At 38.6% G+C, this 23492-nt stretch overlaps 1 protein-coding gene across 1 annotated transcript; it reads left to right on the top strand.

The window, feature by feature from the left end:
- The first annotated feature begins 483 nt into the window (after positions 1–483).
- GSPT1 (G1 to S phase transition 1) lies at positions 484–23492 on the top strand. Its single transcript, XM_032197535.1, has 15 exons — positions 484–885; positions 12012–12059; positions 12461–12502; positions 13234–13461; positions 14477–14510; positions 15950–16027; positions 17212–17392; positions 17730–17884; positions 19149–19289; positions 20062–20155; positions 20496–20576; positions 21380–21553; positions 21978–22067; positions 22341–22509; positions 23087–23492. The coding sequence occupies exons 1-15, from the start codon at positions 594–596 to the stop codon at positions 23137–23139; spliced, it is 1860 nt and encodes a 619-aa protein (XP_032053426.1). The 5' UTR covers positions 484–593; the 3' UTR covers positions 23140–23492.

The following is a 23492-nucleotide window of genomic DNA, read 5'->3' as shown; positions in this document are numbered from 1 at the left end:
CACGAAGGAACGCGGAGCCGGCACCCGCCGCCGCTGCCCCTTTGCGCACTGCATTTCCCAGAGGCCCGCGGGGCGGCCCTCAAGCGTCTCCTGAGGGAGCGCTGGCGCGAGGCCGGCTGGGACGGGTAGTTCTCGGCCAGCCTGGGGTCTTGGCGCCAACTACATGTCCCGTCTGCCCCCCGGAAGCAGAGGCGGAGCCTGGAGAAACGGAAGGGCGGCACAAAGGCTGACGGGAAGCGTAGTTTCCTAGCGCGTAGAAAACGCAGGCAACTACATCTCCCATCTCTTCCGGGGAGGCGGGCCGGGAGCAGCTCGCGCGAGTCACCATGGGTGTTGTAGTTCCCGCGCCTCGCCTTCGCCGCGCAGCGGGCCGAGGCCCGGGCGAGCTAAAAACTACCAAAATGGCGGCAGGCGAGGCCGCGGGGAGGGGTACGGGAGCTCCGGCAGGCCACACCGCGCTGCGCGTCGGGGCGGCGGAGTACACGCGGAATCGGCGGAGCGAGTGCTGAGTCGGTGCCGCCGCCGGCTTCCCCCTTCCCCCCGGCCGCTGGGAGACGCTTGGGGGCCGCGGAGCCTTGTGGGGCAGCCACAAAATGGAGGCGAACGGCAGCGGCAGCAGCAGCGACTCGGCTCCCGACTGCTGGGAGCAGGCGGACATCGAGCCGGGCAGCGCAGCCGGCCCGGGGGCCGCCCCGGCGGGCGGGGAGGCCGAGGCCCAGCAGGAGCTGCTGGGGGCGGCCTTCAGCCGGCAGCTGAACGTCAACGCCAAGCCCTTCGTGCCCAACGTCCACGCCGCCGAGTTCGTGCCGGCCTTCCTCAGGGGGGGGCCGGCGCCCGGCCTGCCGCCGCCCTCGCCCCCGCCCGGCCTGCCGCCGCCGCCCCACGGTGAGCGGGGCCGGGCGCCGCGGCGGGAGGGGGCCGGGGGGGGGGGGGGAGACGGGCGGGAGGGGCGGGGGGAGGCGGGGAGGGGTGAGGGGGGGGCTAATGGGGGTTCGGGGGGGGCTGAGGGGGGAGTCCTGGGGGGTGAGGGAGGTAAGGAGGGGAGCTGGGGGGAGTCCTGGGGGGGGTGAGGGGGATAAGGGGAGGTGCTGAGGGGGGGTCGGGAGGGAGCTGAGAGAGGTAAGGGGGGGATTTAGGGGGTAAAGGGGGGAACTGAAGGGGATCGGGGGGTGGAGCTGAGGGGGGGTCCTGGGGGAGCTACGGGAGCCCCTGGAGGTGCTGAGGGGGGCAAAGGGGGGGGGAGCTGAGGGGAGCCGGGGGTGCGCTAAGGGGGGAGCTGAGGGGGTTGGGGCAGGGGCGCCACGCAGCGGGGCCATCGCGGGGGTTTGGGGGGGTCTCGGGGCGCTGCCCCGCAGCGGGAGGGGCCCCCTGGGTCCGGCTGCTCCCTGCCCTCCGGGGGGGCCCTTCCCGAGCCGGGGGAGGCGCACGGAGCTGCTGCTGAAGCAGCTCGGGAAGTTCCCGGAGGTTTTGGGGGGTGATAGACGAAATGTTAGTGGGGAAAATGGCAGCTGCTGCCTGCTTCAGACCTGTCTTCAATGCCTTCCTGAAGATTGCACCGAGTAGTTAACTTGTTTTCTAATATTATGCTGATAAAAGATTAGTAGGGGAGGGAGGTTTGTCCGGCTGGCCTCAGTCAATGGAAGGCCCTGAAATTTGCCCTGCTTTTAATTTCAAAGGATCCTTGTGTATGCAAACGGTGTTAATGCTACATTTACTTTGCATATGGGAAATTAAAAGAGAGCTACTTTCTAATTTCCAGCTCCAGACTGCACTTCCTCCCAAACATCAGACATGATAGCTAGCGTTGTGGCAGGGTTTTAATGTCACATTACATCTAAGGAGTTTGGGACCTGGTTAAGTATGGTAGTTTAATGCTCTACTATTTTTTTAATTTATATTTTTCTCTATCTCTATTGGTACATTGTAAAACAAACTCATACTTTAGATATTGATTCTAGTAATTTAATTTCACTAAAGCTACTACTTGTTACATCGTGTTTGTTATGATTTCCTGTTAATTGTGGCTTATTATTTATTGCATACTGATTTAATATATGAATTAGTCTTGCACTCTCTAGGATCTAGTCATCTGATGTTAACAACTGAAATCTGTAATTTTCATATGTGATGCTTTAAAATTTGCAGAACAGAATATTAACCCCTTTATTTGTTAGAGTAAATGTTAGGATTCTGTGTTCTCTGCAGCACTCTGTTTTCTAATCTGAAAATGTAGCCTGTGTGCTCTGTAGGTAGGCAATGTATAAGTGCATGAAAATATGTTTTCCAGAAGCCATGGACCAACGACTGGATCCTGCTTAGAATAACTGTGTATGCTAAGGTTTACTGGTGTGAAGGTAGAGCAGATAGCTTGAGGCTGCACTGAACATACAATACACCTTTTAAATAATTTCTAAAATTAATTCTGGTGTGTTTTTCAGCCATTATTACAACATGCATCAAAGTTTGTTTTTCACTTTGTAATCAATATTGTGACTAAAAACTTCCTTGGAGTTTTGAATGTTAGAATAATTGATTATCCTTCCTGGCTACTTCTGTAAGATTTCTTCTAAGGCTTCCTAATTTAAGAGTTAAGTTACTTTCCCTCACCTGCTTGTATTTATTTCTTCAGGCTTTCCTTTTCTTCACTCTTTTGCTACTTGCCAGGTTCATGATAAGCTACTGCCTTTCCAGAGGTTGAAGACAACTTTACTGAAAGCTTGTTGGTCATCTGGAGTGATCAGGAATAGCTTTTCTTCTTCATCTTAGTTGCTGAGCATATTTCCTTTATACTGCTATGATCTACCTGATTTGAATTTGGCTTGCCTCTGTATCTTCTTTAAGGTTTAGAATTCTTCTTCAAGTTTTATAAGTTGAAGTTTCTATAATTGATTTGGGTGTCCATAGGGTTAAGCAGACACAAATCTGCAGGTGTCCCCCCATCCATTTTTTCTTCACTGGAATTCTGTCTTTTTTATGCACTTTTCCAGGTCCGATGTACTTGCTTAAAGAATAATTGACAGTCTTGTCCTGGCAGATATTCATATAAGGTGACAACTACTTTCCTGGCTAGGAGAGCTGGGTGGAGCTTGCTCTGGAAATAAGTCAGAACAGCACGTGACCAGACAATGGTGCTGAATAGGTGACTTTTCAGCAACCCAGTTTGCTATTGCTCCTGTAGGCAATTAGGTGTTCCATGGCACGCATCCTGTATTACCTTGTGAGAAAAAAATACTTCTATTTACCATCTGTTTTGAGGTCTGTAGAAATACCTGTTTTGTATTAGCAAGAGCCGAAATAAATCTTGATTCTTATGAGGACTCTAAAAATCTAGTTGTCAGCTAAAGGACTTACGTGGCCTAAACTTAAGTTTTAGTAATGCTTTTCTCCTTAAAACTTTCTTTCTTGCTGAAATTTTGTTTGGGCCATAATTTCTCAGTAATTCAAAGGATGCTGGAGGTCAAGATAGATGTGCAGTGGCAGCAATGGATGTAGAAAAATTCTGATCTCAGTTGTCTGGTGGTAGTATGTAATAGTGTTTCTTCTTAGGCGCAGTAACTTGATACTTCTAAGAATTCTGTAAATTATGGCTAGAGCACTGAAATAATGTTCACAGAAACCAGTCAGAGAACAAGATGCAAACTTCCTAAAACTGTGAGACTCCTGAGATTTGTGTTCCAAGTAGTTTACTTTAAAAGTTATGTCCTGTGTGTGCTTTTTGTTTGATTGCAAATCGTGTGTTAGGGAGAATACCTGACCAATGTTTACCCCTAATGTAATTTTTGCTTGCAGATGTTTCAGAACTAGTTTGGAATTAAATTACCGTTTGATTACATGCGAAAAGAGCACGTTGTTTAAATTTCTGAACCTAAGGAACAGCTCAAAAAAATCTATTCCAAGTGTTGTACTTTGTGAGGACCTGTGTTTATCAAATTGTGTCAAAGTCTAACTCATTTGCTTAGAACCTCTGGGTTCCATCAGAAATGTGAAATAGAGGCTTCTGGATTTTCTGTCTGCAACAGACATCCCTGTACCGGAGTACGTTCCAGTGAGTCATGTCAAGTACATCATGGACAAGTTGTGCTTCTAGGAAAGCTTATTTTAGATAGCAGTTGCTGGACTAGCAAACTCAACTAAATTAAGCCAAGGTGTGATAGTCAATAAAATGGCAGTAGATTGTCTTAGTGCCTCTAAACGTTCCTGATCACAACTGCATCTTGCAGCTTCACTGTTCTGTAGCACCTATGACTTACTCTTATTATGCTTTATTAATTTTGTAAGTCTGTATAAGATACAATTGCATTTTTGTTTGTTTCTACTTCCAGACATCAGGGAATAGTTACAATATATTTTTTTCTTACTAGGATTAATAAGGCTTCTGTTTTCTCATACCTGAGATCCAAACAAAGCTTATCCAAGTGAAAAATCTCTGAAAACGCAGCATCAACTTGCATTTTTGTGGTTACATTTTTGTCATAGTTCTTGAACGCTCACAGGATTTTTGGTAGAATTGATCACAGCTCCCTTGTATGGGCTTTATTTTATGTTAGGTTTTCTCCTTTTTTGAAGTCATTTTTAACTATTCTCTGTTGATTTCCTTTGAACCAGGAGAGTGAACTAGGTGACTTCCCGGGGTCCCTTTCAACCTGAATTGTTCAGTGTTTTTAAGTATGCAGTGCTTGTGGTAAGAAAAAAGTGTCAGTAATAGAACAGTAACGTGAACAAAATGTACGTGACACATGTCAGCTGGAGTAAGGAAAGATAATGTTTAGCCTTTTGGTGGCATTAGCGCTGTTGTTTCTTTTAGTATGTGTATTGGCCACATGAAGCAAACTTCTGAGTGCATTCAGCAATGACTAGTTTGGGCAACTTGACCATACAGTCTTGAGTAAAGCAGACATCTTGTTTAAGATTCGATGCCTTTTAGATTGTTTCACTCCCTAAATATCCTCACTGGCCTGCAGCAGGCACTTTGGAAATAGTTATGTTCAAGCAGCTGGACATCCTCACTCTTCAATTGCTTTCAATAAGTGGATATAGCATCTATCTTTTTGGTTTTCCCTAGCCTTTATTTTGACCTTGTAGCTAGCTGGAACTTCCACTGTTTCTTTTTTTTTTTTTTTTTTTTCTTCACAACCAGAAGCAAGGAAAGGACCTCTATGATCTTCTGTTTCAGTTCTGAAGCCTATAATTTCCAGAGTAGGATGGTGTCATCATGTTTTCCCCCCAAAATGGTCATCTCTTGCTCTGCCTCGTTCTCTGTTTTAAGACTCTTCTTCGCCAGACTTCACTTTGCATATGAACCTGCAAAGAAAGTCTTTGCCAAAAACTGGTAGGTCCCTGTACAAGAAGCTAGCATATAAAGGAATGCAAGTTTATGTAGTTTACTCATACCAGCATTTGAGTAGCCACATGCTGATGATTTACTCAGAAATACAGAGCTGATAATGCCACTGTTCATAGATCATAATTGTAAACTTGAACTGCTTACATGAAAGCAAATTAATGCGGTATTGTGAATGCCAATGTATGGTGTAAATTCCTGTCATTATCAAAAGCAAGTCTTGATTTGCATCACCACTTGACTATGCAGATCAGTGGTCTGTGTATCAGCCTCTCCAGACGGATGGGCTGCATCGCCTCCTGTACCCTGGCCAGCATGGAGAAAGGCTGTGTCTTGGCACAGGCTCGCTCGATTACCAGACACAGTGTATACATACAGTGCAGTCAAGGTGCCAGCGCGTTGCACTGATGGTGTTTGTCCACGTCTGAACTGCCCCCAGGCAGGTAGCCAGCGCTGTGTTGTTCCTGTTAGAATAATTCATCAGGCTTGTGGCCTTTGCCTGACTCCAATAAAAGGCAGACCACTAGGAGCAGGCTGTGGATTAGATGAACTGTCCTGGAGTCTATGTGCAGGCTGCTGACCGTGGGACTTGGCTGCTCTATTGAAATGAACACAAATAATTTGGGGGTAATTCTTGGATTCTAGTAGCAGTTTCATTTTACAGTTTCACTTACTGAATTTGGGGCTTTTTTTCCAGTGTTGTGATGAGACACACAGAAGTAAGAGACGCAGATGATTGAAGCCAAAATAGAAAGATGGTTTTGTTCTATTATGAAGGAATAAACCAGTCAAAATTTGATCAGTGAAATTTGGCTGCTTTGAAGAGGTTTATGTGAAAGTGAAGCTGATCAAATTTCAGTACAGAAGTTCGTTCGGGACAGGTGATGGAATATTGAAAATGCATTCTCTAAAACAGCCTGGGGCAAGTTACACATGATGCGGAACTCTCTGTGTAAATGTTAAGACCCTGGGTTTAACTTTCTAAAAATCTGTGGGATATACTTGTTTTTTATTTTTTATTCTGTTTCTACAGGCTTTTGAGATATAGTCATGAAAGAGTGGAATCCTTAAATGGCTTAATACAGAGCTTGATTTCTTGACTATCTGCCTGAAAAATCAAACTGTCAATTAAGCACAGATACTTGGCTGTAAGGAAAAGGTTTTTCTCATTGTATTCCCTGAAAATCCCCATAAGCTTTTTAGACTCAGTTATGAAGAAGCATGTTGTCTTTAGATAAGATAAACGTAAGGTGTGTCCTCACTGAGGAAGGAAAAAGGTGGGTCTTTTGCTAAGTCAGAATGTAGTAAAATCATATGAATGCAAAGCAAGTGCTAATATTTTTAATTAATATTATGAAGTCATGTTAAAACTCTTAAAACTGCTTTTATATCAGTTCATTGTAAAAACTGGGCATACTTTTTGTCCCCTGGTTAAGCTGGGTCTTAGGCTATGAAACAGGGCAGAGAAGAGGAGAAAATAATTTTGGATATAAGTTAGCTTTCAAAACAACTGCCTTTACTGCTCACAGTGAACTCCTGAAAACCTTTTCTTTCTGTGTATTTTAAAATACTGAGTATGAAATATTTTGTTTAGCTCTAGCATTTATTTGTGCTTAGAATGTTCTTTTGTTTTTTGTCCACTGAGAATCTTTTATTGATTCTTCTGCTCTGTGGGTTGACTTAGACCTTTAATTTTCTACTTCGGTGTGATTTTACTTTCTTTATACTTTCTTTTTAGAGAAAAAAGGGAGAAGGTTAGGGACAAACGTGTGTTACGTAATTCATTAAAATTTTTGAGACAATGACTATTTTGTAAATATACACTGAACTCAGATATTCAAACCACAGGTAAGAAAAGGTGGTGGAAATCGTAAGGTGGGTGTAAGGCATTTCTTTACTCCCTAGCCTTCTAGGAATTCCTCTGAAGGAACTTTTTGCCTATGTTTGAGCAGCAACAACACACTTGCTGTCCAGACCATCTTAAGTTTTGCAGATGAGACTTGTTTCAAACTGAATTTGTCCCCTTTTTTTTTCTTGTTGTTGTTTATCCTTTCCCTTTATGCTCTGTTGTACAAACCATTTTGCTAGCCCCATTTTCAACCTCACTTGTCAGGTACCAGCACTGCTGAGGTTCTTATCTCTCCTGCGGCAGAGCAGCCTGGGAGCCGAGTTCTGTTAGGCAGAGAGACAAACTGCGGCCTCTCTTCAAGCCATGATAACTGACTCTATGAAGGCATTTGCACTGTGGCTTCAAGTAGCTGCTTCTGGGGAGTTCCCACTGAATAGGATGTGCTTATGTGGAGATAGCTATCTGCTTATTTTGTGCGTCTGGGAAATGCTCCAGTTCAGGTGTAGCTGGAGCTGTTGTTACTGCTTGGCACTTGAATTTGGCTGTAAGACTGTACCTGAGCTGCGGATTCATCTAGGTTGGAAAAGACCTTCAAGATTGAGGCCAACCATCAGCCTGACCTATCAAGTCCCATCACTAAACCGCGACCCTGTTGTGCCACACATTCTTCCAGACCAGCAAGTAACACTGTGCACTCTGGCTAGCGGGAGGCAGAACGTCTGATTGCATGCCATTTGTAGTTAGCTACTTCTTTTTCTGTATTTTCTTTCCACAGCTGGCCAGCTGTGACCCTGTGTTTGCTCCAGTATGCAGTGCTGTGTGATGAAGTGGAGGGGTCTCGGCAGGCCTTACCCTGTCTCTGGAACAACACTTCTGATATTGGTCCTCAGCATACCAGCTATACCTGGCCCATACTTGAAAATCTTGTTCCATTCTAATATAAATTTAATTCTAAAGCAGTTTTCTGTTGAAATTGCTAAACTGCTGATGTTGTTATGTTCCTGGCTTATATACTAGTTTAAAACAATATTTTCAGAGTGAAAAACATACTTTAACTTTTAATTGGTTCTACTTGTGCAGTCTTGGTTATTGTACAACCAAAACACATGCAAGTACAAAACTGGATGTGATACACAACAAATGCATCAGCTATAGTAGAACACAGAATGAATTAAATAGTCAAAGTATGTTCCTGCACTATTTGGGGGGAACATCAACTGGGTTTTAAGAGACCAGTCATCCTGCTTTAAAAACAGTGCACTTCTGGACTCATTGGGACCATGCATACTCCTTCAGAGAATTGTGTTTTAAAAAGTTTTACCTTTTCAGATGAGATTATGAATTACATCAAGTCCTTGTTTAATGGTCTAGCAGTAGATTAATGTAACATATGTATCCACTTTTACCTTCAGCATTGATTTAAAACAAAAATGTCCTAGGGCTCTGATGTTCAAGAGAACTGAAGATAAAGTGCTTGCCTCTTGTAATGCAGCGAGTCAGAAATGCAAAAGCAGTTCCTGACTTACAGTTTGAGGAGAGATGGAGTATGAAGGATGCTATATAAAATCTAATTGTTGTTAGCCATATGTAAAGCCAAGAATTTGAAACATTACTTAACTACAATTTGACATCATTTAAGGCATGTTCTGACTTTAAAACCGTATTTCATGCAAGCTGCATTTTGAATCCCACTCATGTGACAAGAATCCTGTCTGAAGAGCGCTTGCAGATGAGGATCTAGAGTTGTCAAGCTCAACTTGAAATGTTGAGCTTACTTTGCTGACTTCCAGAAAACACCAAATTTAAAACTTTGCATGTCTGCTTGAGTATAGTGGAGAGAATAGGATAAATTACAAGGGCAATTTAGAACCTATCTCAGTTTGCCTTGCCTTTAAAGGCATTTTGTTACAATGACATTTACCTCATGGGGAAAATGAGCAAGGTTACTTCAGTTCACTGGGTTTGTCCAGATGTTTTGCTGCAGAGACAGCATGGAGTTTGGACCTCTTTTCATGTCATAATGCAGTACTGAGTCCTAGGTAGCAAGCCTATCTAAACTAGATTGAAAATTGTCTTTTTGTGATCCACAGATTCCCTAGGCTGCTTCAGAACTTAAGGTGTTTTTCCTTGAATTATTGAGAGTGCTGTTCTGTCACCTCTGTCATGGCACCAGGAGCACTTATCTACCAGCTAATAAATTGCTTTAGAGAGCTGATCTGTTTTTTGGTTGAAAGAGTTTTGTGCTAGTTCAGTTTTTGGTCAGACCAGCTCTGTCTGTGGAACTTCATTGGTTGTCTGTGCACCAGGGCTGACAACAGAAGGGACAGAAAAAAAGCACAACGTGGCAACCCAGCAGTTTAAGCAGCAGTAGAACTGCATCCTTTTGGGGTGCTTGTCTTCAGGCGTGCTGCAGGGGATTTGCTCATTTCCACACAGAGCAAATGATAAATCTGACTCTTCAAAGCCCAGACTTCTCTCGTCTATTTGTTTGCAATGCACCAGTGCCCAGAATAACCTGCCTTAACCTGAAGTCATTGAACAGAAGTAAGCAATTCCTAAAAGGGATTTCTTTCTATCACTTAATTCCTGTTCTTCTTGAAATTAAGAGTATTTCTCTTTTACTTGGTTTCTCTACAATGCACTCTTTAAGAGAGTGGTTTGTATTCCTTTCCTGCTTTGAAGGAACAGTGCATATTTCAGTGTATTTCATATACAGAAGTCCTCTTGCAAAATGTGTCTCCCACTTTGTGTATCAAAATGACCAGAATTTAATCAGTGACTGTGGAAATAGCTGAATGTCTCTTGCCCCTTGTTTCTGTGTGGCATTAGTACTGTTTGGCATTCATACACAAACTATATTATTGATTTCTTTCTAGCATGCCTAGATTTGTATAAAATTTAACAGATGGGCATGCTTTCAGGAGTGCTGCTCTTTGAGAGAATGAACTCTGTTTCCATACTTCTTAGGTTAACAATTTGTTATTTCATCTGTTATTTGTGAAGGAACTTTTCTTTCCTTCTCTAGTCTGTATGCCTGTTGGATTACATACCAGAAAATCAGAACCAAAATTTTTATGAATGTTGGTTGATTGCTGTATTTTAAAAGTTAAAGCAACTCTTCAGCTACTTGTAGAGCTTCTGTTTTGAGGCAAGCGTGTAAGTACTGTCATGTAAGAAGTTTTTCACTATGGAGAGACTTCAGGAGTGAAATCCTGAGCTTGCTGAAATGGCGCTGTCATGAAAGCTCTGCAGGCCAACCACAGTACGTGTGAAATAGCCAACAGTCTTCTGAAGCGTTGCAAAACAGGCCTTTGGTTCATGCCTAGATTCTGTGCCACCTGCTTACCACGCTCAAGTGGGATGATTTGGGTCTCTTCCAGCTCTCAAATGAGAGTAATATTTCTTGCAAGGACTTTCAAGGTATTCTACCCGTATGTTTTTCCTTACTCTATGAAATCATTCTTTTAAAGCTTTATTCCTGTGGTATTGGGACCCTGGCATGAGGATCATGTATGATATGATACAGGAGTGTAGGGAACCTTGTTCTGAATAGTTTTGTCTGTGTTGCTGTGCCCTTTCTGCTGCTGCTGGTCACTGGGTGTTATGCTCTGACCCACATTCACCCTGCCTGCAAGCTTTGTCATCTGGACCTCTTCCAGGTTTTCCAGCGCTGCTCCAGTTTATAGAAGTCTGCAGCAAATACACAAACAATGCTAAAGCAAAGAGGCTTAGAATCAGGTCCTTCTCTACATGTTTTTGTTCCTTTGAGGGATTTTTTTTTTTTTTTTTATTCTGTAGGTCCCATTATGCATATAGAGCAAGTAATGCTTTAAGGTCTGTATTTTTATAGTGGGGCTGAAGGAGAGCTGGCAGTACAGTTACATAGAGGGTATGAATATGTTAGGTGAAAAAAAAAAATAAGGAGATGAACTTGTTTCAAAGAACTTTGAAGTGTACTTTATACCACAGTAAAAATAAAAAGGTTAAGATTTTAGGGATAATTTTAGAATGCCTCTTGATTATGTGGAACGACGTCCCTAAACTTGAAGTGGTATAATTGTTAAGTGGAACATACCACTCTTAGTAGGTTTAGTAATTAGTTATACCTCAGCATATAGTTTAATGGCATCGTTGAGTGCTTAAGGAGGTTGATCTATCCAAATAACCTACTTGTGGCCTTGATACACACAACTGGTGAGATTGCTCTCTGAGTACCATGGCTATATTACAGTGTTTAAGAGGACTGGCAAACTCACTAGGTATATGAATGAATTATCTCTTGACCCTAATAACTAGAGAAGATTTTAAGAACTTAAAAACATTGAAACAAGCTATGAAGAATGTGAAATTTGAGTCCCAATAGCATTGTAGGCACACCTAGAAGGTGAAGCTAGGAGAACGTTGCCATACAGCTGTGATGCGGCAAACACATTGTTTCAGTGAAACTGGTTTTCCATGTTTCTAAACATCAGTTAGATACTAACACTTAAAATAGCAAGTGTGCCCCCAAAGTGTGGGGTGGTACAATACTATGTGCAGAAAAATTACTTCCCTTAGAACTTGATAAGTGTATCCTTTTTTTTTTTTTTTTTTTTTTTGGGGGGGAGTTGGGGATGGAACTGTTCAGAATTGATGTTTTACTTTGAAATTTTTTAAGCAGTGTTCTTTAGAAGTACTTGTGCTTGGAAACTATATTTAGTACTGCTGGGGTTTGGTTGTTAAATACACTTGGCAATAAAGTTGGAAGAATGGTCTTTGCTGTCTAAGTGTAGAAATTGGTTACAACAGTATATTTTAAAAATTGAACTTTTTTCTTTGCAGGTGCACCCGTAGAAGCTTCTCCGGAGGAGCAGACAGCCTCTTGTGAAGGTAATTGTTCTCATGCTCTGACAACATGCAGTGTAGCTCCATTAAATAAATTTTAACAAAATTATTGCAAAGCATCTCCTTTTTAAAAATGTGTGCGATCCTTTTCTAATATTCATTCTTTGTCACCATGCTGCTGTTGTAAGGCAGTGTGGTTATCAGTGGTTATTTACAGTGTTATACCAAATCAAGCAAAGCACACAAGGACCAACTGGTTTATTGAAGGCCATAAAGCTTGCATGAAGCAAAATTTAAAAATCTGAATGTCTATATTAAATAGCATAGGAAAGTGTCCAATCACCTGAACTATCCTTTTATTAATTTACTCTATTACTCTGTGTTCTTGATGCTGTCTTGGTAAATAGATGTAGTTTGTGATTCCTCTTTTTTTTTTTTTTCCCTAGGTTCAAATGCTGCTGCTAACATGGAAATTTCAGAATCTGTTGGTAAGATGAGAGTTGTTCAATTTCACTATAATAGGGCTACAAAATAACAATTACTGTGCTTTTGCTGAATCATTGTAAACAAAATTGAAGAATACCTTATTGAGCCATTGTATTTTGGTCTTTACTGTTTTTCATTGTGTCTTTATATTTGGATTAGCAAAGAGATAATTGACCACTAGTATGCATTGACAGATGCATTTAGATTACTTTGAACAGTGAAAAAAGCATCAGCTCTTCATTCAAAAGTCATTTTATATTGCAAAATAGTCTCACTAACATGTGAAATGGCAACTAACATAAAATAGTAGTATGAATAATCAGAACATGGAAATTGTATCATTCTCTTTGTATGGCTTATGGGAGAACTTAAACCATTCTTTCTCCCTTTTTCTTTCTAAACATGGCTGTCTACAGATTCAGACCAACAAGATAGACTGTGTTGATCTTCAGATGTGTTTTTCCCATTAAGTTTTTACTTTATTAAAACAGAAGTCTCTTCAGTTCTGTGAATCAGTTTTCTGATGTCAGCATGCAAAAAAAGTTTGAAAGCTCCAAGAAATAACCATTTCAGAAACAAGCAGCAGTTGCCTTTTTTCTTAACAGAAAAATACATTAACAGACTGAATAATTGAAATCTTGTCATTTCATTTTGAGGGGTGGAAGCTTTTCTCAGTAGTCACTGCTTTTAGTTTCTTGTTCTATTTGAATATATCTAATTGGTTAATTTTTAGTGGAAAATGGAGAGACAGAAATGTCCCCAGAAGAGTCATGGGACCACAAAGAAGAAACAAGTGAAGCGGAACTAGGAGGTGGTCCATCAGTGGATTCAGGGCCTTCTGAAGAAAGCGCTCAGGAAATGATGGAAGAAGAGGAGGAAATACCAAAACCTAAATCTGTTGTAGCGCCACCAGGTGCTCCTAAAAAAGAGCACGTAAATGTAGTATTCATTGGGCATGTAGGTAAGTTGTAAGTGAATGGGAGGTAACTGAATCTTTGCATTGTGTACGAGGTGAAAGGATTAGAAATGAATCCTGCTTTTTCTAGTAATGCATATATTCATCCTGTCTTGAGGGTAGTAGGAGCATTCATCTTAATGAAGCTACTTTGGAAAAAATAAATAATTTAAAGCAGATCTTTCAGGGATAGAGTGACAAGGTACTGCTTGGGTTTTCATGGACACAACAGCATCTGTGTTCATGATTTCTCAAGTACCTGCCCTTTTAAATGCCAAAGTTATGTATCTGTGTTAGCGTTCCAAAGGACAGAATCAGAAAACAATGCTTCTTTTCTGCTTTAAATAATTTCAGAAAGCTCTTATTGTTAGTAATTACTAAATCAGAAAATAATGTTCAGAAGATTAAAAATTACAGATCTCTAAACAATGGAACAACTTAATATAGGGCTAATACGTAAGAATTTGTAGCACAGCATCCCAGCTGAGTAGTTTCAACAAATTCCAGAAGAATCTTAAGTGATGTCAAAAGTATTTAGGAGTGACTGAATCATGAGCTCTAGATTTTTCACATGTATAGACTTATTACTTTAAAAGCATTGTAACTTAGCTGGGTAAGCTCAGAACTGAGTCACACAAAATAAAGAGGCAGTGGGCAGAGATACATCCCAATATTGAAGAGTAGCCTATAGGAGTTGGTAACAAGGGAGAAAGGAAGCGGGGAAAGGGCTTTTGCACATGTTTAACCCATGCTTTTGCTGGATCACAGCTTGTTGGGTGTTCTTTGATTACAGATGATGCCAAGTTGATATGTATCAAAAACATGATTTTCAAAATTCAGTAATTGAATTGACAGTGAACTCTTGTGGAAACAAGGGAAGCTGAGAGATACTTCAAAAAAGTAGAATTAGGAAAGGCATCTTTGGAAACAAATCAGATGACATTGATCTTAATTACTTTCCTTTTTCTTAGGATTTTATTTTAAATTGTGAATGATTTAACTATTTCCTTGTTTTTTTTAGATGCTGGCAAGTCAACCATTGGAGGACAAATAATGTAAGGAAACTAAAAATATTTAAGAGATTGATCTGTTTTGTGGGTTAATACATATTACATAAAATATTTTCTTTCTGTATTTGATCATCATAGATTAATATTTTTATGATAAAATATCGTTGTCTATTTAGTGTAGTTGCTTATTCTCTTTGGATTTTTTTAAATTCCAGCAGATTTAAGATTAGAAGTTTCACTTAATGGAAACAACTGCAAAAGCATGCATTATTAAATTTTAAAACTTGCTTTTTTAGAGCATAACTCTGTTTTTCTTTGTACTTTTAAATGTAGTTGAAATTGCTTTGTATCATTTGTTAAACTTTGTCCTTTTTGTGAGAATTTACAAAGAAAATGCTTATTCCCTAGTGTTAACATCGTCAAGCTTGACTGGATTTTAAAATATGAAAATAAAAAGTTAACCTTTTAAGTCTGTTTTACAAACAGCATCTAGAGGTTGCAATACTCTTATGAGACAAAAGCAATGCAGTTCAATCTTACAGTTTGTCAAAAACAAGAAATGGAATGTAGTACATGAAGAAATAAATGCTATCCTGCTGATGCAAACTATTGCTATGATTTAAAATAATATTCTCAGGAAAAGTGGGAGGTCTTTGTCTTGGCATTTTCATTCTGTTTTGTTTTTGACCAAACTGGAATGTCGGAACTGTCATGCTACATTTAACCTTGTTGCTCATACTACAGCAAATTAGCATTTTGTTATCTGATGTCTGTTCTCTGTGTACAAGGAGATGTCAGTTCTTAACACTTTTACCAGTGTGTTAGGTTCCTAAAGTTCTCTGTAGGAATCTTTCTGTTTTTCATTTTTGCAGAAGATCCCTTTGTTGTAAGGAGGGGGGAAAGAGGGTAACCAAGTTGTCAGTAAACCTTTATTTACTGTTATAATTTTTCCTTGTAAACTATGCAGATTACTGTTATTAGAAGATCAGGTAAAAATACCTGAGTGAAAAATCTGAAAGTTGTAATGTTATAAAACTGTATACTCCTCACGTACCTCTTTTGATAATTGAAAGATCTCTCTTAAAATATCAGGTTACTTCTTCTATGTAAGGAGTGAAAACAAAAATATTTTTCTTTACATTTTAGAAATATTTCATTTATATTTATTTTAAAAATTCTTATCTCAATTTTTACTCAAATTTTGAAAGATTGGATTTCTCTGACATGTACATAGCAGACATATTTCCTTTTCAAAACTTGCCACTGCAGAACGTTTTACAGAGGCTAAAAAAAAGATCTCAGCTAAAGAAATAGTGTCATACTTTTTACTGATAATTGTGCGGATTTCTACAGAGAACAAATTCCACTGCTGTTCACATCAGACTGTTCGATTTTTTTTATTTTTTTTTCCAAAATAATCTGTATGAATTGCGTAACTACTTAATTACATTTTTGTTTATGTAAAATTGCTTTTTTTTTCTTAGGTATTTGACAGGAATGGTTGATAAAAGAACACTTGAAAAATACGAAAGAGAAGCTAAAGAAAAAAACAGAGAAACATGGTATGAAACTTACTAAGATAATAGTCTGCTTTTTACTTTGTGCTGTGATGAAAACAAACTGTTTTTTAATCTCTGTCCCCGTGGAAATTTATTATTGCTGGAATTGATTTGGTTTGTGGGGGGAGGAATCACTTGTTTTCCTCCACTACTTCTTTAACCAGGTCTATATGAAAACAGTGTGATTCACAATTCACATTGCAACAGGTTTTGCTGTTCTTTTATTTTTTTTTATTTTTAGAAAGTGCCTAGTTATCTGGTAGAAGGAGTACAAGGCAGAAGCTTTTCTCAGGCAGCTTTTGGGATTATTGTATCTGTCTTTTACCTGTAAACAGCAGAGAGGTTTTGAAGACAGAGATCAAATAAGTCAGTAGGGCAGATGCAAGATGAGAGCAAGTGAACGGTTTTGGCAGTAGTATTTATTCATATAAAAACGAAGATACAAGGTCCAGAGTTGTTAAGTTTACTCTGGGTAAGAAGATGCTACTCCCATGTATAGATTTGGGGGCTTTGTTTGTGTTTTTCTTTTATTTGTGTGTGTGTGTTTGTATACAGCCCATATAGCATCCTGCTTCTTTTGCCCTCAGTTTCTGGAAAGCTGATTTCGCTTTTGGAACCTTTTAGTTTCATTTCATCTGTCTAACTTTGTCTAACTTGGTTGTCTGTCAGTGGGATAAAATATAATTAGGAAGAAACAAGCATTGATATGATCAAAGATAGGATGAATAAAGGATATAGGATGGGTATGAATATAGGATGAATACTGTCTATTTCATCATCAACTTCTGTTTATGTTTGAGGCAATAAGAATATGCAAATCAGAGCTAATTTTTGCGTTAATTGTGTTGAGAAAAAGGATTTTTTTTTTTATTTGATCCAGAACTGCCTTTCAAACTGAGGCAAAGGTTAATACTTTAGTATTTGAGGTGAGATCATACCTGGAGAAGTTAGGAATTGAAAACTGTTGTTCAGAATTGCACAAGTCTATGTGAAGGACAGCTATCACTAGGCAATATGGCTTACTAGATATTCAATAAAAGTGACTATTGGTGTTGGACAAGCTTTAGTTTGGCAGTGCTAATGTGGTTAAAAGTGTTGAGTGGAAAAAAGATGTTACGATAACCGGATTTTCATACTTAATTTTAGTAAAAATTAATATAAAACAATATTTCGTCATTTTTTTGTAGGTACCTTTCGTGGGCTTTAGACACAAACCAAGAAGAACGAGACAAAGGTAAAACAGTAGAAGTGGGTCGTGCCTATTTTGAAACTGAGAAGAAACACTTCACTATTCTAGATGCTCCTGGGCATAAGAGCTTTGTTCCAAATATGATTGGTGGGGCTTCTCAAGCTGATCTTGCAGTGCTGGTAAGGACAAATCAGATATTTATTTATTTATTGTGGAATTAGGCTTTTGATTTTTGTTGGTTTACTCATTTCATTGGTCATAGTGGCCAAAAATTAAAAATCGTGAGTCTTTTTTGGGATAACTAAACAGCTTCATAAAATTGTCCACGGTTTTCATGTGTTTTTTATGTCCCAGCAGAAACTAATGGATAATACTGAGGTTATACCAGTGTATTTTAAAAGCTTTTACCAATTTTGACTACCAAAAGTTATTTTTGATTAAGGTGATATTACCCATTGTCTGTTTTTCTGCTGAGAAAATTGTAGAACTTTTATTAAAATGTATGTTTTTAATTAGGTTATTTCTGCAAGAAAAGGAGAGTTTGAAACTGGATTTGAGAAAGGTGGACAAACAAGAGAACATGCCATGCTAGCAAAAACAGCAGGTGTAAAACATTTAATAGTTCTTATTAATAAAATGGATGATCCAACTGTAAACTGGAGTAATGAAAGGTGAGTTTGATTTAAAAAAAAAAAAAAAAAAAAAAGTGAAAGATACTGAAATGATTCCTAACCAAAGTAATTTTGTATCCCACTTTGCTGGAAACTTAGAGGCTTTATACTGAATCTGAAAGGAAGTGACTCTGCTTTCAGTAGTTCAGTTTGCCAGATTCTTGATTGCTTGGCCACGTTTCTGCAAAGCTCGTATCTTAGGTTTGGTGAGAACAGCATTATCCTGTTCAAATAACACAGGGTAGATGCATACAAGGTGGAGTTGTTCTTTTACGGTAAGCTGAACTGAATAAGCAAATAATAAGTATTTCACGACTGCAGTCTGAGAAGGAGGGAGGAAGGGAATCTTGCAGTGTTATGGGCCAGGTAAAAATAACTAGAAAGACAATATGTAATCCTTAAATAACTGTAATAGTAAGGATTGAGTTCTTCTTTTCTGCTTTAATGCTCAAATGTTACAAAAGAGCTTTAATTTTCTTAAGTGTCAGAACTTAGGTCTTTTTAAGGCTTCTGTCACATCTTCTTGTCCCTTCAAGCTGGATGCTAAAAAGCATAATTTGGTCCTTTCCTAGAGATACTTGTGTAGTGATGGGATACAGTTTTTCCTTCTACAGTATGATAAGAAGAGTTGTCAGAGAACTTGCTGTGCTATCAAGAATCATGAAAGTTCTTGAGGAAAGCTATGAGGGATTATGCAAACTTACAGCATCAGCCTGGTTTGCTAAGAGGATCAGGCGTGGCCAATTGTGCTGTCTTGGTCCTGCCCCAACCTTCCTCAATTTTTTAACATTATTAAATTCATCAGAAACTGAGGGGAAGAACTGTAATAGATATAAATAGCAGTAAGTTTTTACAAAACGATACAGAAGATTGGAAGAGAGAAAACTATTGCTAGGGTGAAAGCCCACAGAATGACCTTAGTAGCTGTCTGCTTGGTCTGTCTTGCTACCTTCGCCTGTATCTCTAGCTTAAAAGCAGATGCAGCATGTGTTGTTGCTTACCCAGCCTAGTAATTGGGGTATTTGGGAGAGAACTGGTGGTACTTTATGGAGCAGAGGAATGAGGGAAGTAAGCAATACCGAGTTGTGCCGGAAGATTGGGGAGAAGATGAAAACAGGCCACCAAATTCTATTAGTTTTGCTACTTAGAGAATAACTTAACTCACGAAAATTAAACAAGTCTGATTTTGTTGTTGTTTTTAAGCATAATATTATGTCGTGTTGGATAATTTCAGTTTATCTTAATGTGCTTGTCGTTTTAATAGATATGAGGAATGTAAAGAGAAACTGGTGCCGTTTTTGAAGAAAGTTGGCTTCAATCCCAAAAAAGATATTCATTTCATGCCCTGCTCAGGACTGACTGGAGCAAACCTTAAAGAACAGTCAGAATTCTGCCCTTGGTATATGTATGTATTGTAAATTCAATTACTTTTATATTAGTTATGTTTCAATAAAAGCAAAATGCTACAGTGAAGTTAGGAAGAAGTATAGAATGGCGTATTGTAGCTGCGTTCAGGAATTCCTGGCTGAAGTGCTTAAGGAAAAGGGATCACAGCAACAAGGACACAGAGCTATGTAATCAACCAAATAAAACCATTTGCTAACTGCAGAAGATTAAAGTTAGCAGACTCTTTAAAATATTAGCAGTATTTATTAATTTTTGGCTTTGTGAAATGGAATGCAATACCATCATGTGAATTTTCCAGTGATGCTGCATTGGACCTGTTGCTAGGATGAGTAATTGTTTGATATGAACAGTTTGATTGAAAATGGATTATTGTTAGTGGCAAGTCATGTCTCCCACTGGGTTTCATATTTTCCAATATTGTTCATGACAGCTAAAATGTATTAACAAAAAAATCTTATTTGGAACTAGCTAATGGTTTTGCATATCCAAAACAAATTAAGTAAATCCAGCAAGATTCTCAAGGGGATAATGAATGTATGTGAAATATGCCTGGGACTGTAACTTTAAAACTATATGTGCTACCTAGGCGTTAACATGTTATTTAGGGTAATGTTAATGGTGGACTTTTATGATAGATATAGATGTCTAAGAGGTCTTGGTACTTAATGATGACAGAATGAAAATCTTTGTGAAACTGCATTTATCCATTCTGAGCAATTTTTAAATAGATGGGTGCTCATGTAACTGAAACAAATGCCTTCTGCTTTTAGTGGACTACCATTTATTCCCTACCTGGATAATTTGCCAAACTTCAACCGTTCAGCTGATGGACCAATCAGGCTGCCAATTGTGGATAAATATAAGGTATGATTTAAAATAATAGTATCGAAAATATAAATGTACTATTTTCAGGAAGCAGTAAATGCACTATTTACCATATTGTTAGAGCGTATCCGTTTTCTTTGATATGTCTACATTTCCAACAGTGGAATAGTGGCGGGGAAGGGATGTAATTCATTTGATGTTATATGAGACTCAAAACTGGTAATCTTTCATGAAAATAGCTTCCAAAATATTAAATATTGCAGTGGTATATAACTTCATAGGGTTAGGTAATCATACTTAGAATTAAGTATGATATTTTAAAGAGACAGACTCTTTAGAAAAAAGTTTGTAATTTTTATGTAATTTCTTTTCATTGAAGGATATGGGCACTGTGGTCCTTGGAAAGCTGGAATCAGGTTCTATTTGCAAAGGACAACAGCTTGTGATGATGCCAAACAAGGTATGGATTAGACATCTAGAACAATTCTGCTCTGAAAACAGCTTGGTTTTTAAATATATTACTTTAAATCAGAAAACTTCCTATTGTTTAATTGAGCAGAAGTAAGCACTCATCTCATATGAGCAATGTACCCAAGTATGTGTTTGTGTCTCATTGACTTCCTTAGAATTTGGAACTCAAGTTATGTATCCTCAGTAAACTGAATTGCTGGGCTACACATCATAGTTTGTTTGAACTGTGTATTACTTTGTATGCCTTCTGTACAAATGCAGACTTCTTTTGCTGTGGGTTAGTAATGTTCAAAACTTTATTTTTTGTTCTTTTTTTTTTTTTTTTTTTAAGTTTTTGCCAGATGGAAATAAGAAAAAAAGTTAAAAGGATACAAACAGTAAACTGTAACAGACAATAGCTCTTAATAACACTGCTTGACATGTTATTTGGGAGAAATTGAGAAACTAAATGCTTTTAACCAAACTGTTATAGAATTAGTCAATAATATGTCTGTCTCTCTCATCACTTCGTAAGTTTTAAACTAACTTCACTTTGAGACATAGCAGATGTCTTTGAAATTTGCTTTCCATTGAACATATTGAGTTATATGAATTGAGGTCTATTTGAATAAATATGCTGTTTAAAACGTTAGTCATTCAAATATTTTACATTTTCTGAAGCTTGGAGAACTAAATATAATGGATTTAGACTTTGGGTTTCTTTAAAATCCTGTCATATCAGTGATTTTTTTTTTTTTTTTTTTTTACCCAGCTGAAATATTCAATAATTGAAAACTGCATTTTTGCTTTCAGCACAATGTGGAAGTTCTTGGGATCCTTTCTGATGATGTAGAAACTGATTCAGTAGCCCCAGGTGAAAATCTAAAGATCAGACTGAAGGGAATTGAAGAGGAAGAGATTCTTCCAGGATTTATTCTCTGTGATTCCAACAACTTGTGTCATTCTGGACGCACGTTTGACGCCCAGGTAGAATAATTAACATTTGGTTACCGTGTAAGTGGGGAAACTGCATTGAAATATTTTGCCTGTGTTTCACCAAATCCGATTTTCAGTAGTTCTAGGTTTCAGTTGAGATTTCTCATTTGCTATCGAATCTCTAAATTGACAATTACATTCCTATTCCAACATCATCAGTCTGACTTTTGAAAATGTCATCCATTTTGAACGGAACTTCTCAATTAAGTTTTGGTCACCTCTAATCTTAAAAGAAAGACCTTGGTATGACAATGTTTCATTCTTTCATATTAGAAATAATTTGGTCATCTCTTTAACAAATATGTTGTTTGTGTATTGTTGAAATATGCATTTTAATATAGTTCTGTATTCAGTTATTTTATGCTCTTTTATACTAAAATGAGGAAAAATGAACTTATTTTTAATTGTTTTACAGATAGTGATAATTGAGCACAAATCCATTATCTGTCCAGGTTATAATGCTGTGCTGCACATCCACACCTGTATTGAAGAAGTTGAGATAACAGTAAGTGTCCTTAAAATATCAGTAAGCTCTGTTGTGATGTGAATACAGACAATGCACTTGGGGTGAAGAGTTCTTTGGAGTGACTAATATAACAAAGCTCCAGCCTCGATTGGAATCTTTGGTCAGTACTGTAACACAACCAAAAATGTCTGCAACTGTTAGCATAAGCCTTCTGAAAAGTGCAGTAGGTAATGATGGATTATCTTTACGCAGTAAGTCTCAGAAGTTCCTCTCTAAGACAACATTTCCATCTTTTTTTCCCTTCTTTTACAGGCCTTAATCTGCTTGGTGGACAAAAAAACAGGAGAAAAAAGTAAGACACGGCCACGCTTTGTGAAACAAGATCAAGTATGCATTGCCCGTTTAAGGACAGCAGGAACTATCTGCCTTGAGACATTCAAAGATTTCCCTCAGATGGGTCGCTTTACCTTAAGAGATGAGGGTAAGAGTGCTTGATCAACAATTAACTGCTACAAAAATACAGTTATTTCAAATAGATCATGCATGGCAATGAAGTATTAAAATGCTGGCATCTAGTTGAACTTAGTGTATCTGTATAACAATGGAAAGCAAACATAAGTAAATTTTTGTGCAGAGTTCCTGCTGGTAACAAGAAATGTGTTTTATTTTAGAGGAATAATGTGCATTGTAAAACAAATGGTTGAACCTGAAAAATTAGCAGCACTGTTTTCCTAACGCACCCTGGAACCTTAAATGCAGAAAAGATAAGGGAGTTTGTTACCTTTAAAAGCATTAAACAAGTCTGGCAGAATGATTCTGCTTTGCACTCCTTAAATGAACATAGAGTACACTTCCCACAACTCATACTATATTCTTTCCTGTGAAAATCACAGTTTCTCTAAGTTTTTGCTGTGCTTTCGTCTTACAATACAGTAATTTATTCTGTGTTATTTCTAGTATTCTGGAGAGCCTGTATGTATGGGGAAAGCTTTCATGTTCTTAGAGATTTATGCTTTTTCGCAATATATGTAACTGTAGTGTTTGTCTCCTTGGTTTAGGTAAGACCATTGCAATTGGAAAAGTTCTGAAACTGGTTCCAGAGAAGGACTAAGCATTTTTCTCAATGACCCCCGCACAATACTGTGAGGAAAATCGACTCTGCAAAAGCCTACTTCACACCGCCTTCTTATTTTCTGCCCATTGATAAACTTCTCCCCATATTTTGCAAAGACAAATTTCACAGCAAAGGTCCACATTATGTCAGCTTTCTCATATTGAGAGCTCTGCTATGCCACTGTTGAATTTCCCCCCCAAATTTTTTTTCTCCCAAATTCTGCTTCCTTGGAAAGATTCGGCAATAGCTTTGTAAGTGATGTGGACATAATTGCCTATAATTATGAAAATCTAACGGATTTTTAATGTTTAATTTCCCCCAACATATATATGAAGACCTTTTTTTTTTTC

The sequence above is a fragment of the Aythya fuligula genome, chromosome 15, assembly GCF_009819795.1.
Source record: "Aythya fuligula isolate bAytFul2 chromosome 15, bAytFul2.pri, whole genome shotgun sequence".
Taxonomy (NCBI): Eukaryota; Metazoa; Chordata; class Aves; order Anseriformes; family Anatidae; genus Aythya; species Aythya fuligula.
This window is presented reverse-complemented; position numbering and strand designations above follow the sequence as displayed.